This window comes from Pongo abelii, chromosome 11 (genome assembly GCF_028885655.2).
Source record: "Pongo abelii isolate AG06213 chromosome 11, NHGRI_mPonAbe1-v2.0_pri, whole genome shotgun sequence".
NCBI lineage: Eukaryota > Metazoa > Chordata > Mammalia > Primates > Hominidae > Pongo > Pongo abelii.
The window spans coordinates 54988462-55003756 of NC_071996.2; the positions used below are offsets into that span (position 1 = coordinate 54988462).

At 39.5% G+C, this 15295-nt stretch overlaps 1 protein-coding gene across 11 annotated transcripts in view; it reads left to right on the top strand.

Moving 5' to 3' along the window:
• Positions 1–15295, top strand: part of FMNL2 (formin like 2) — a 313912-nt gene that overhangs the window by 226835 nt on the left and 71782 nt on the right. For all 11 annotated transcript variants that reach the window (XM_054548880.2, XM_054548876.2, XM_054548878.2 and 8 more), the window contains one exon: positions 11484–11592. In XM_054548880.2, coding sequence (XP_054404855.2) covers positions 11484–11592 — 109 coding nt within the window. The remainder of the gene's footprint in view (positions 1–11483; positions 11593–15295) is intronic.

Below are 15295 nucleotides of genomic sequence, written 5' to 3' on the forward strand. Positions count from 1 at the left end.
TCACTTTTGGCTTTCTTTTTACCATCCTCCCTTTTCTTTTCGCCATCTCATTTCTGATTGTCTTCTCCTCTTCTACTTTGTCCTTTGTCATCCTGCTGTCTCCTCCTTCTCTGGTTTCATTAATCTGTCATGCCACCACCAAATTGGTTTCTCTGCCTGAGTATTTTCAGTTCCATTGCCACTAGAGCTGCTTCTCCCCTCTTGCCTCTGGAGCAGCTTCAGTTTACACACTGATGATGAGGCTTCAAACCGGAAAATCTTGTAAGTCATGGGTGAAAACGACATCCAAGCAAGCTCACAGTGCATGCTGGCAGGGCAATCCGACTGCTCTCCATGTTATAATATGATAACCTTGTGGCTTTGTGCCGACATGCCATACTAGAATAAAGCCTGCTGCCTTTTAAACTTTGATACACTCTGTTATCATATTATGATTCCTCATTTTTAGAATTTGAACCTTTACAGTATCTTGCATTTTAATAGCACAGGTTGGTTTTTTTTTTTTTTTGAAAAAGAAAAAATATATAAATTCATGCTGTATGAAAATGATTTATTCTGGTAGCTTTGTTTAATTAGTATATGTCTTCTGTATCCAAATGCGGATTTTAGTTCCTTCTTTTTAATCTCCCGATAATAAGACAGACATAGTAATCTTATCTGATACCACTTGGCAAAAGGATTGGTTAATCTTGGAAGAAAAAAATGAGATTTCAGGAAATTTAAAACACATTGTAAATGGGCATGATTAAAGAAAAAAAAGAAAAACACTGTGTTCAGCTGGGCACAGTGGCTCATGCCTATAATCCCAGCACTTTGGGAGACAAAGGTGGGAGGATCACTTGAGGTCAGAAGTTTGAGACCAGCCTGGCCAACATGGTGAAACTCTGTCTCTACTAAAAAACAACAACAACAACAACAAAAACTAGCTGGGTGTGGTGGTGCACACCTGTAATCCCAGCTACTTGAGAGGCTGAGGCATGAGAATTGCTTGAACCTGGGAGGCAGACGTTGCATTGAGCTGAGATCATGCCACTGTACTCCAGCCTAGGTGACAGAGCAAGACTCAATCTCAAGAAAAAAAAAAAGACAAACACTGCATTCTAAAATACAAGGTTGGTTTTTTTTTTTTTTTTTTTTTTTACCAAATTCTAATGTTGACACACATTTTCCTCCTTGTAGTCATACTTTACTTTTTAATTATTCAAAATTGATTGTTAAACATTTTATGTCATAACATACCCCTTGAGTCATATCAGCTATGGGATTCTGTATTACTATGTATTTGTCAGCTTGGCTAGAGGGAAACTGTTGCTATTGATGCAGTAGAGACCTGGTTTGTATTGTCTTCTAAAATTAGAATGTGGTGTGCCTTCAGTTAAGATAGGTTTCTGTCAGTGTGGCTTACAGAGCTAGCTAAATTTAACAATGCCGTATAGGCACATATGTGCACGTCAGATCTATGAGGACAAAGGCTGTGTTGTTTCAGATGCAAGAGAAAATACTTTCTGATTTTTAAGAAGGTCCAAGTTAATGCCATTAACTCGAGTAAGAAATGACATAGTAAGTAAATGAGTTTTTAAAGAAAGAGGTGGAGTACTAACTTAGGGTTTGGAGGAAGGGACAAATTTAAACTGGACTTTAGGCAATGTCCAGAGTTGGTCCTCAGGGTAAGGAAAGGTTGCTCCAGATGGAGGGGAAGTGAAAGAACATGAGGTGAGCACAGCCCTATATAAAGATCAGGTGTGCTATGGAAAGGGGGAAGAACCTGTCCTTTCAGGAACAGGTGCTTTGTGATGGAGGTGGAGAGCTGTCCAGTGGAGAGAGAGTCATAAGACAGAAACCAAGATTCACCCTTGCTATTGATCTTTGTAACCAAGGATGATCATTTCAAAATAATTGTATAATCCTGCTCATTTTGTCCTTAAAATTTTTTTGTCTTCTTTTACTTTCCTAAATATGCCCATAGTTTACATATTCCCATTGCAACGGTTTATTTTCAAATAATATCTTTTCTTTAAAAACAACACCAAGGTCCACATTGCCTTTAATACATTAACTAACATTAATATTTCTTCTTCACTCCTCCAGAGTAAGAGTTTGTTTTTCTTATGATGATGATGATGACGATGATTTTTTGAGACAGGGTCTTGTTCTGTTGCCCAGGCTGGAGTGCAGTGGCACAATCATAGCTCACTACAGCCTCAACCTCCTGGGCTCAAGAAATCTTCCCCCTTCAGCATCCCAAGTAGTTGGGCCTACAGGTGTGTGCCACCACGCCTGGCTAATTTTTAATTTTTTCTGTAGAGATACGGTCTCACTATGTTGCCCAGGCTGCTCTTGAACTCCTGGGCTCAAACAGTCCTCCTGCTCAGCTTCTCAAAGTGCTGGGATTACAAGCATGAACCACCATGCCTAGCCAAGATAATTACTTTAATGGAATGGCGTTTCATGGATAGTCCTTATCTGAATATTTGCCACTTGTATCCTTAGTGGATTTACGTGAAGAGATGAAGAATTCAAATGTAGGTCCTTGTTTATATATTCTTAACACTGCAGTCCCATTCCTGGCGATGGTTTTCATAGAAGTAATTATTAAAAGTATTTTTCAGTGGTACAAAGATATAGATAGTGTTGATGTAATTTTTATTGGTGAGAAAGGCTTTTCTTAAATGTCTGTTGTGTGGCAGCCGCTGTACTAAGGGCCTCAGGGGATTTGCTGTTCACAGTTTACTGCCTCTGTGAGATTGCTACTGTTATACCACTGTAAGGAAACTGGGGCCTGAAGTAGTAGTGAAACAACTTGCCTTGGGTCGAACATTAAGTGAAGGAGGCAGGATTTGAATTGAAGTGGCTTATCAAGGATTGGAAAAAACACTGAAGAGGCCTCAGCAAATTCTTGTAGCTGTGGTCCAGTGCCTTCATGGGCAAGATTGATTATGGACTTAGTTTGTAAAGGGTGCCTTGCCAAGGGTTAAAGATACAGAAAGATATATTAAATAATATATTTGTATATGATTTGTGGCTGACAAGGGACTTAAGTATACATATGTTTGTGTGTACACGTGCTTGTGTACATGAGCATATATATGAAATGTCATGTGAGTGTAACGAACTCTAACAATACAGAAATGTAGAGGTGAGAGTAAACAGCAGAACCTAGGGAGTGATTCACAAGATTTGGTGTGGATGTGAAACAACGATGAGTAAGACCCAGAGGAGTGGCTGGGAAAAGGGAGAAGTCAGGAGAGTGGTCTGAGCGGAGGTTCAGTGGTAAGACCGCATGCTTCCTTTAGGAGACAGTGAAGAGATGAGCCTGGCTGCAAGTCGTTTAGAGCCAGTTTATGTACTGTTGTGAAGGTTAGTCTGTGAAATAGTCACTGCAGCTCATTGGCAATGATTTTGTTGGTTTTTGAAAAGAGGGGATAATATGGGAAGAACATAGAAATATTTCCATTTAAAGGTCACAGAAGTGAGGTGGTTTCCTTGGACACATTTTACATGGGGCTATGTCTTGATTAATTAGCCCCCCCAATAGCAAATGCCTTTGACAAATGGAATATAATGAAAAATCAGAAAAATCAGGCTAATAGTGACTCTCCATTCATATGATGAGTCACCAGCCTCCCCTTTCATTTGCTCCATTCAAAAAGTATGCACTGAAACCTTTGATTAGAGGCTCTGATCTAGCTCTTATTGGTCCTCTAATGGGACATATGGACAGCGTTTCAATGCCTAATTTAAAAGTTCATTAGGAATTTTGTTTACTTTTTTCTTTCTTTCTCTCTTTCTCTTCTTGATCCCTCTACCTCTCCTTTGAATTATCTGGATTCAACTGTTTCAGCTCTATTTCTTTTGGCTGTAGAGACAGTCAGAAAAATGCCTGGACCCTTTTTTTAGCATCATATATTTTATGAGTTTAATTGATAGAAAAAATATGCCCAAGTGATGTCATGTCTGAAGGATAAGAAAGAGGAAACCTAAAACCCCAAATCTTGGTTAAAGTTCTGTTAGCCCAGACCTTGGAACCATAAAAGACTGGTACAATTCTGCCAAAATCTGTAACATACCTCATTGGTGTTGCATTTCAGTGGGTTGAACCCTTACGTCAGCTTCCGAGGGAGTTCTATACTATTCTTTATTTATAGGTAGATATTAGTTTGAGATCTGAATAGTGTGACAGACTGCATTTTGCTTACAAAAATGCTTTTTGTCAGAGAGAAAATATAGCTTTTCTTTTACTTGTTCCCATTAGGGCTTAGATATTATGAATCTCACAAATGTTGGCATGGAAGCTCCATAGAAGGCTTGTGGAAAACCTTTTTGCTAGACTCCAGGAAAGCCTGGTTAGTTTAATTCAGAAAACATTCTTTCAAGGTTCTGTGGTATTATGCAGTCTGGGTATTGAAGCTCAAGGAGAAAGACAGACATATACACAACTCATATACTAGAATAAGTCTAAATGTCTAGAAATATGTGTATATTGCTGAGACAATAGATGGGTGATCACAGTTACTTAAGGACATTACTAGGTGAGCAACGGCTTCCATTTTGGTGTGGTTGTTTTTTTTTTTTTTTTTTTTTTTTTTTTTGAGACGGAGTCTCACTGTGTCACCCAGGCTGGGATGTAGTGGCATGATCTCGGCTCACTGCAACCTCTGCCTCCTGGGTTCAAGCAATTCTTTTGCCTCACCCTCCCAAGTAGCTAGGATTACAAGCACTCACCACCACACCCAGCTAATTTTTGTGTTTTTAGTAGAGCAGGGTTTCACCATATTGGCCAGGGTGGTCTTTAACTCTTGGCCTCCCAAAGTGCTGGGATTACAGGCGTGAACCACCGCACCTGGCCCATTTTAGTGTTTTCTAAGTGCTTGGTACTTTACATGTATTAGCCTGTTCTCACGCTGCTATGAGGACATACCCGAGACTGAGTAATTGATAAAGGAAAGAGGTTTAATTGACTCACATCTCAGCATGGCTCTGGAGGCCTCAGGAAACTTACAGTCCTAGTGGAAGGGGAAACAAACATGTCCTTCATCACATGATGACAACAAGAAGTACTGAGCAAAGGGAGAAATGCCTCTTATGAAACCATCAGATCTCGTGAGAACTCAGTATCATGAGAACAGCATGGAGGTAACCACCCCCAGATTCAATTACCTCCTACTGAGTCCCTCCCACGACACATGGGGATTATGGGAACTAAAATTCAAAGTGTGACTTGGGTACAGACACAGCCAAACCATATCATTACAGACATAAATCTCTGAGTAAATCCAGTGTTTGATTTCTTCTAGCATTTTAGCTTATGAGTAGAGATCTTTCTCCTCTACTCCAAGAATTTTCATAGACACACCACTTAGTACTTACGTTTACCACCATTGTTATTATTTTTAAGAATGTACTACTCTTTATATTTTTAAACATGAAGGACTAGCTCAAAATTTTATAGCTTCCCCCCCATCTTTTTTTTTTTTTTGACTCCTTTGTGATGGGTAGTGGTTTAAGGACAGCGAAACATGACTTTAACCAGAACACTAACTAGCTTTGTATATAATTCAGCCTATGAACATGTATCTGGCAAGAGAAATTCCTGATCTGTGGTTTGGCAGATCCATGAGAGCTGCTTCTCCGGATTTTCTTTGCTGGCCTTGCTTGCTTTTTGCCCTCCTGTCAAAAACTCAGGTTTTGCTTGCTGGTTGGAGCTCACTGACAAAAATAACTTCTTTCCCTATAGTGCCTGCTGCTGGTGCTGTGCAGATTGAGGTGTTCCGTTTGTGCTCCTTGATAGATTCATTGTTCAGCATTAAGTAGGTGGCTGGGTGCAGTTGTCACCTTAGTACTAAATAGGAAGTGTTCTGTGTAGGTTTCTTAAAAGATACTTGCTTAGCCGGGCGTGGTGGTGCCACCTGTGGTCTTAGCTCCTTGGGGGGCTGAGGCAGGAGGATCACTTGAACATGGGAGGCCAAGGCTGCAATGTGCCGAGATCATGCCACTGCACTTCAGCCTAGGTGACAAGGTGAGACCCTGTCTCAAAAAAAAAAATAAAAAAGGAAGTTTAAAAAAAAAAAGATACTTGTGGCTGGGCATGGTGGCTCACATCTGTAATCCCAGCATTTGGGAGGCCAAGGCGGGCAGATCACTTGAGGCCAGGAGTTCGAGACCAGCCTGGCCAATATGGTGAAACCCCATCTCTACTAAAAATACAAAAAAATTAGCTTGGCATGATGGCACATGCCTGTAATCTCAGCTACTTGGGAGGCTGAGGCAGGAGAATTATTTGAACCCAGGAGACAGAGGTTGCAGTGAGCCAAGATTGCATCATTGCACTCCAGCCTGGGCAACAGAGTGAGACTCTGGCTCAAAAAAAAAAAAAAAAGATATTTGCAAAAATTGCTTAGTTTTTTAATGTCTATCACTCATACTAGCATTGACTTATAACTTTTTCTTTTATTAATATTTTATGTACATATAACTATTGGTATCTGCTGGGGTATGCATAACACTAATAAAAGGGTTTGGAGTAATTTGTTTGGTTATGATTTTAAGTCAGTTGTGTAATCTGTAATCTGCTTCTTTCTGCATTCACAGAGCTTTGTGAATTCTAACTGGCAACTCTTCCAAGATAGAATCTCATCTTTGAATGCTAGGGTAACATTTAGAGTTTTAGTTCAGTGGAAAATTAGCAGGCGGTTCTCTAAGTTGATGTAGAAGAGGGGCTGGGAAATTTGGTGCTGTTAGTTTCCCTACAAAATCAGCCCTAGATATCCCTTCCCCATTGTATTTTTCTACAAATGGCAGGAGCTCCAAAACTTAGACTCAGCTATTTTCTGTCTCTGGGAAGCCCTTCTTTTGTGTACAAGCATCCAGGGCCCCAAAAGCTCTGCTTGCCAGCCTGGGAGAAGAAAGGCTATCAGGATGGCATTTAGATAATCAGCCTCAGTGGTCCAGGAATTGGGTCACAACTTCTCCATATTTCATTTCCTGTTTTTCTCTTTGGAATCTGAGGGAGTCCTTTCCAATCCTCACATCTCAGGGAACCTCCCCCGAGTCACCAGAGAGGCCTGATTGTTCCAGCACCTTCTTAGACCTGTTCCCATCAACTTGAAAGTTATACTTCAGAATGAATAGGTTGGACAGGATATGGTCTCTAAATGTCTGTTATGGAATGCTGGTGAAATGGTTGAATTAAGGCCCTCTGAAAATGTTCTCATCCATAAAAGTGATAAGAAAACTGGCAAAAATTACTGGAATAAACTTTTTCAGAACTCTGGAAATTAAAGTCTTGCAGTAACCCAGGGAGCATCTATTCAGGAAAAGGGACTGATTCTCAGAGCAGGAAGGTTTGTGGCATTTTAACTTGTTCTCATTCCCATCCCTCCCTCTCCAGATCCACAGTAGCCTTGAAAACCAGTAGCTGCAATCACAGTGAAAACCAGCAGCCTGGCAGCCTCTGGCAGGGGCAGGATGGAGTTGGAGTGTCTTCAAAGCACCTCTCCCTCCTCCTTTTCCTCCGTCTCCTCTCCTGGCTCTCCCTCCTCTGAGATTTGAGAACTGCTGGTGGAGAGGAGGGCCCAGGGGAGTGCATTGCTGCTGAAACTGATTTCAAATTTCAGTTTAGGGAACATGCACTATTAGCTGTTGACAGAGTCTGGGATCATGCAAGATATATTACATGGGACAGGACTAAATAAAGCTCATGTGCACCAGTTATCCGTGGGAGTCCATGGAGAAACTGATGCTGCCTCTCACTGGAGCTTTTAAAGTGTACCACAGTGAATTGGAGGGACACTCTCCAATTTGGTTCTGCTCAAATTATGTGAAGTTTCATAATAGCTTCAGGAAGAAAATATTATAGTAACTGTTTCACTTTATGTAATTCTGTAACAGAACACATGCCAAGGGTGTTAGTTTACCACAGAGGTACTCATGCCTCCTACTGAGTCACTGGCTTAATCCCTGCAAAGCTCAGGCCTTTGTAGAAAGTTTATTCAAACAGGTAAACTAGGATGATCAGTGTTTGGAAAACGAAGAAAGTTTAGCCTAGAGGGCTGTGGCAAAGGACCAGATGCAGGCTGCCTTATCCTCTCTTTCAAAGATAGTATATTGAATTGATTTATTTGTGTTAAGATGATTATACAACAGCATCATGTACATACATTATTATATAGTTATAACTAGTTTCATTTGAGCGGTTTGAATGTTAATTGGTGACGGATTACTGCTGTGATTTTTTTTTCAACCTTAAATGAATCAGTCTGACTTATATATTTAGTAGAGTTTTGGGGCACTAATCAGTTAGCCTCATCTTTTTTTCTATGGAAACTGTTTGTCACTGAATTCAGCCTTATTGATATCTAGGTGGACATTTGCAACACCAGGTAGTAAGATTTTCAAAGCTGAGTTTTTCTAATGATATTTGGTTCTTCAGTCCTATGTATTGTGGAGGGATTTGGTCTCATCACAGAAATCTGCAAATGTGCTTCATCGGGTAGATCAGGACCAGCTCTCCATCTAAAAAGGCCTTCTAGGAGGCATCCTATAGGGTGATCGAGGAAGAGCGTGATGATCCCCTTGTCTAGTTAGCCCTCTGTCTTAAGGTCTACCTAGACCATCTCAGTAATGTTTAGTGTAAACAATAGGTACTTAATAAAGCCAACTTTGGGGCTTAAAGAAGAGATTTGGTTTGATTTCCTGTGGCTGGTGGCGAGCACCAGAGGCCATTTCCTCTAGATTGCTTACCTTGTCTAGGTGTTCTTGTTGTGGTAAAGTGGCCAATAACTTGTAAATCCTCATTCTGTTGCTGTTTTAGGGTCAGTAAAGCCATCTCCTCAGGGAAGTGGTTATTAGATAGTGTGAGCTTCTGCAGGGCGCAGTGGCTCATGCTTTTAATCCCAGCACTTTGTGAGGCCAGGAATTCAATACCCGCCTGGGCAACAGAGCAAGACCCTGTCTCTACAAAAAAATTTTTTTTTAATTAACTGGGCATTGTCTCTTGAGCCTAGGAATTTGAGGCTGCAGGGAGCCGTGATCATGCTACTGCACTTCAGCCTGGGTGACAAAGTGAGACCCTTGTCTCCAAAAAATACATGGTAGCAACATCATGCATTGGAGCTGAATTCAAAACCTGTTTTTTGTTTTTTTAAAGTAGTCATTTACTCATATGGTAATTAAAGCAAAGAAACCAAATATCCAGTTACAAAAATGTCAGATTCCATAAAATATGCATGATGAAGAATTGATTAATGTACATACTAACCCATGGCACAGTCCCTAAAATCTAGTCTTGTATGTTTAAGATCATCCTAAGTTGAGTCCTTTGAAAGTATATTTTCAGAGGTAAAGAATTATGACATTTCTCAGGGTGCATTTATTTACTGAGAGGAGACCCTTTTAAAATGATTCTAAAATATAGAGCAAAATTTCCTATTAAGTCAAAAAACATCCTCACTTTCCTAATAAGTGTCATATATAGAATAAAGATTTAAAAAGAGAAACTTGCTTACCAAGGTATTGGCCACTGTGTTCTGTAAGAGATGCCTATATGCTGCTGTTTTTGACAAACTAAGCCTTAATTCTCCATGATGAAATAATTATTCAGGATGAGAAATGACACCTATCTAGGACTGAAGCAGAAAATGCTGCCAGGATGACAGGATGTGAACATTTGATAAGAAACTAGCCAGCACAGACAGCTGTAGGTGGTAGCTTTTTCACATGATCACCCAGCAGATTGTTGATGAGTCAGGTTGATGATGAGCACTTGTGGAAAGTGACTGTCCTAAATTGCAGTGAGGAGACTGGTGGTTTTGCCTGGTCTCATCTCATCCCTTATTTGCTATGTAGATGTAATGTCTCTGGGCTTCCGTTTTCTTAACTGTATCAAGAAAGGATTGGAGTAAATGATACCATAGCTCTTCAGCTGTCAGTGCTATGATTTTGTTGTTGCTGTTATTGGCCGTGATGGAGGTTTTTAAATTTATAATGTTATTATTTTAGACATACAAGTTCAGATACTACCTTTTATTACTACTCTATTTTTATATAAACAAATAATTGGAGAAAATAATTTTTAAACCAAATACCATAGATTTCAGAAAAAAGTTTAGCTCTGTTGTTTTTGAGCATAGAATATAACTAATAAACAAGTTTCTCATTGTTTTTATTGACATTTATATATTGCGTATTTTCTAGTCCTTAAATGTTAATAAGTATGTATGTGATATGTCATATTAAATGTATTTTAAATGTTGATCCAGAAAATGTATTTGAGATTAGCTATCTACTGCAACAAATAGAAGCCCTTTGTGTTAATGTTTGGGAAGTAGAATATTATTCTAATTAATTTTGTTGCTTTCTACACTCCATAAAATAATGACAGGGACATTTTCGCTTCTTAGAAAGAGACTATTGCATTATAGATCAAGAACTGGATCAGTAAATAAAAAGAAAGAATGTGTTACATTACTTTACACCTCTTAAGAAACACAAATAAGGCTGGGCACGGTGGCTCACGCCTGTAACCCCAGCACTTCGGGAGGCTGAGGTGGGTGGATCACGAGATCAAGAGATGGATAGCATCCTGGCCAACATGGTGAAACTCCATCTCTACTAAAAATACAAAAATTAGCAGGGCATGGTGGTGCACACCTGTAGTCCCAGCTACTCGGGAGGCTGAGGCAGGAGAATCGCTTGAACCTGGGAGGCAGAGGTTGCAGTGAGCTGAGATCGTGCCACTGCACTCCAGCCTGGTGACAGAGGGAGACTCTGTCTCAAAAAAAAAAAAAAAAAAGAAAAAAGAAACAAACAGATGTGTAAGGTTGGTCTACTTGCTGGAATAATGAAAATGTATTAATATTTCGAAGTGATGCAGAAATATGGCACTGTAGAGAATTAACCTCTCCCATTTTCCTTAGAGACTGGTTTTCATTAGTATATCTTCTCAATCATTGCTGCATATGAATATAATTTAACAAAAGGCAGTTGATTCCATTGAAATTACTCTTTCTTTTTAAAACTTAATCTTAGATTACCTTGTTTTACACTGGAAGCTATTGCTATCAACTAAAAATGAAAACTCTTTCTAATAAACAGTCGTGTACTTAACAAGTGATTCCATTAAAGAAATACAAGACTGAGGTTAAAATAAGAAAGATAGAGTAAGGGGAAGAACTTCAGATGTAGATTAAGAAGATGATACTTGCTTGGGTCACACTGGCTGTGTGATTAGTTGTTAAAGTTGTACCAGTCTCTGAGACCTCCAAAAAGTGTGTTAACAAGCATACCCAAGATGGGCTTATGGCAAAGTGACACATTATAAAGCTGTATTTTAGAGGTTGAAATCAATCTTACTGTTGCCATTTGGTGGTGGTTTTAACCTACAATCCTTGTTTTGGTACTGGTAAAGAGCAGTGTCTGTTAAGTGTATTTGCCTATGCTAAGAAAGTAACCTGTTGTTTTATAGAAGTTTCTCTTTCTGTTTGTAGATATAATACATTGCCAAGCAGAAGAACTCTGAAAAATTCAAGATTAGTGAGTAAGAAAGATGATGTGCATGTCTGTATCATGTGTTTACGTGCCATCATGAATTATCAGGTATGTTGGAGCTTCTGGTTCTTTTAAAAAAAACCTGAATTAATCAGACTCAGAAATTACTGCTGGGTGCAATGTACACTACTTGGGCGAAGGGTACAATAAAAGCCCAGACTTCATCATCCTACAATTTATCCGTGTTACCAAAAGCTGCTTGTACCCCTAAAGCTGTTGAAATTCTTTTAAAAAAGAAGGAAAACCAAACAAACAAACAAAAAAACCAGACTCAGATTTTGTTCTTTTTGGTTTCTTTGTATTATTTCTATTTGAAGTAAATGCTAGGATTTAATGAGATTCTATTAAAAAAGAAAGGCCTGATTCATCCTAATGCTCAAGATTTAATTCATTGCTCTCATATTTTAATAAATATATATAATTTGTGATGTATTTAAAGGAAAGGTGTTTTCCTCCTATAGAGATAAACTTACCTAGATTGCTTGGTGAATGCTTGTGACTATTAAAGATTGAATAAGCTGTTGTTGCAGGTAGTAATGAAACAACTCTAGAACACCAGGAATGGATAGACACAGTGGTTCTCAAAGGGTTATATGACGAACAGGCGAGAAGTTACAATTATTGGCAGTTGGGCTCAGTGGTTCCTAATCTTTATAAGAAGTACCTGGAAGATCGTTGAAAATGCAGATTCCTCCTTTGGGTAATTGAGATGCAGGTTGACCCCACTGTAAAAAACACTGGAAGTTACAGTGGAACACGCGTGCTGGGTTAATCTTAACAACAAAGTGGAAGTTAGAGCCTGTAGTACCTAGCATGAGCTGGCAGGGTCATCAGTTTAATTAGGTAAGCAAAGTAGGGGTACAGGGGTTCCACTTAGAAAAGTGGAATTCAAATATAGAAATAGGATTTGATTTCCATTAATCAAATAGATTAATCTATTTGATTAATCTATTAATCTATTAATCAAATAATAAATTATAATAAATCAAATTATAGATAAATTATAAATAATAGATTAATTTATCTCCAAGTAGAAGTGGGAGATAAATACATAGGTGGAGGGTTGGTATTAGAGTTCAAACCAACATAAAAGGTGCTGTGTTGAATTTAAGAAGGGAAACATGCATTTATTCTTTCAATTTTTTTTTTGAGCTTTGCCAGACGGCCCCTGTTCCACATAGGCACTGAGAATACAGCATTGAATAAATCTGTGGCCCAGGGAACTTACTTTCCAGGGAGGGGAGACAGATGACCAACAAATAAATTGGTAAAATGTATATGTTCCAGATAATAATGATGAATTGAAAGCTAATGCTTACATGTTACACTTTTCAGGTCTAGTGCTTTTAAACCTCTTAAGTCATGTAAATAGCCCTGTGAGATCAATAATATTACTCTCCCCATTTTACTGATGAAGCTGGGACACAGGGAAGTTTGGTAATTTGCCTAAAATCACATAGCTAGTTAGTAGTGGAGTCAAGATTTGGATGCAGGAAGGCTTTGAACCCAGAGAACCATTACTAAGTACTGTAGAAAAAATAGGAAATAGGAACTGCTGAAAATGTGTGTGAGTTTTAAATAGGCCAGCTAGGGAAGGGTCACTGAGAGGGTAACATCTAGTAACAACTTGAATGAGGGAGCAAAGGGAGGGATATTAGGGGAAGAAGATTCTAGGCAGAGAGAAGGGCAAGTGCAGAGACCCTGAGGCAGGAATGTCTGGTTTGCCCAAGGCACAGAAAGGGGGCTTGGCTGGATCAGAATGACTAAGAAGGAGAAAAGTAGAAGATGAAGTCAGATGTGACAGGGAGTTTGATTATGTAGAGCTTTAGAGGCCGCTGAGAGGACATTGACTTCACTATGAGTGTAAAGCTATTGAATAGTTAGTTATAAGGACATAATCTGAAACTTGAATTTAACATGAGACCACTCTGGCTTCTGTGTTTAGGTTTGACCTTGGCCAGGCAAAAAGGCAAGAGAAGGTAGACCATTTAGGAGGCTGTTAGGAGGCTGTTAGTAATTTAGGTGAGCTTTGGTGGTCATATGGACTCGGATCATAGGAGTGGAGATGATGAGAGGTAGTCAGATTCTGGTTTTATTTTGATGTTAAAGGCAACAGCATTGGGTATGAGGGAGAAGGTGAGGAGTAGAGGGTGGCACCAGGGCTTTTGTCTTGGGCACCTGTGAGATAGATTTGCCATCTACAAAGATGGGAAGACTGCAGGATAGACGGATTTGAGGGAGATCATTAGGAATTCTGTTGCGGGGATTTTAACTTTGAGATTCCCCTTAGACATTCAAATGGTGATCTTAGGTGCGTGGTTGGATATGTCAGTCTGGATTTCAAGGCAGTGGTCTGGTCTGGAGATAGACATTTGAGAGTAATTAGCATATAAATGGCATAGGAAGCCAGGAGGGTGAATGAGATCAGTAGGGGTAGACTGAGAAGTAAAGAAGTCCAAAATATGAACTCTAGGGCTCTCTGTTTAAATGTCAGAGAGATGAAGAAAAGCTGGCTAGAGAGCCTGAAAAACAGCCAAGTAGGAGCCAAGTGAAAGGACATATTTCAAGGAGAAGGGAGTATTCAGCTCTGTTAGATGCTGCTAAGTCAAGTAAGATGTGGAGTGAGGATTGGCCATTGGCTTCAGCAAAGTGCGGGTCTTTGGTGATCTTGGCAAGAACAGTTCATTGGGATGGTGGGGGTGAAATGCTTGATTGGAGTGGTTTCAAGAGTGAGCAGGAAGTGAGGATTTATACTGAGTGTCTGGAGGAGTTTTGCTGTAAAGGATAGCAGAGAAATGAGAGGCAGTGGCTGAACACAGGTTGTGGTATCAAGAGAGGTTTTTATTGTTACTTAAGATAATTTGCATTTTTTTAATGCTAATGGCAATGAGTCTGTGGAGAGGGAAAAATAAGGGGGAACGGAGGAATTTCTGGAACATACGATGTTTGTGAGCAGATGAGAGGGAATGGGATGGAGTAAGGACTCACGGGAGGGGTTGGCCTTAGTTTGGAGCACAGAAGAGTTCCTCTTTAATAGGAGGTGAGGTAAGCCACAGATCTGTGTGGGTAGATTGATGTGCTATAGGAGCTTCTGGATGTTTTTTCTGATGAGCTGAGAGTGAGTTTTGAGGAGAAAGAATATAGTTGACCCTTGAATTTTGTGGGGTGTGAGGGGCACTGATCCCTGGTGTAGCCAAAAATCTGTATATAACTGGAGACCTCACCGGTAGCATAAATAGTCTATTAACATACATTTTGTATGTTATATCTATTGTATACTGTGGAGTCACCCTGGAAACTTAAAAAACTCAGGTGCCAGGTCCCTGTAATTGAGATTCGGAGTAAATGTTTTGTTTAGTCTTCCCAGGTGAGTTTAAGCAGCGGCCAAGGTTAAGAATCACTGGGCTAGAGCCTTTTTATCATTGTAATAAAGAGAAACATGTAGTTCATTCGTAAAGAATGGGAAGATGATCTTTTGATAATAGCATCATTGCCGAATTTTTTTTTTGTTTTTTGGCCGAATTTTTTTTTTTTTTTTTTTTTTTTTTTGGAGAGATATGGGTCTGGTTGTCCTGGAGTCAAGCTGTACCCACCGCCTCAGCCTCCTGAGTAGCTGCGACTGGAAGCACAAATCATTGCGTCTGGCATTCTTGAAATTTTTCATAGAGAAATATGCTCTGACAGTGATATACTAGAGACATAAGTGCATTTATAATGGTGTAAGATTCATTAAGTAGATACTTCGCGTTTT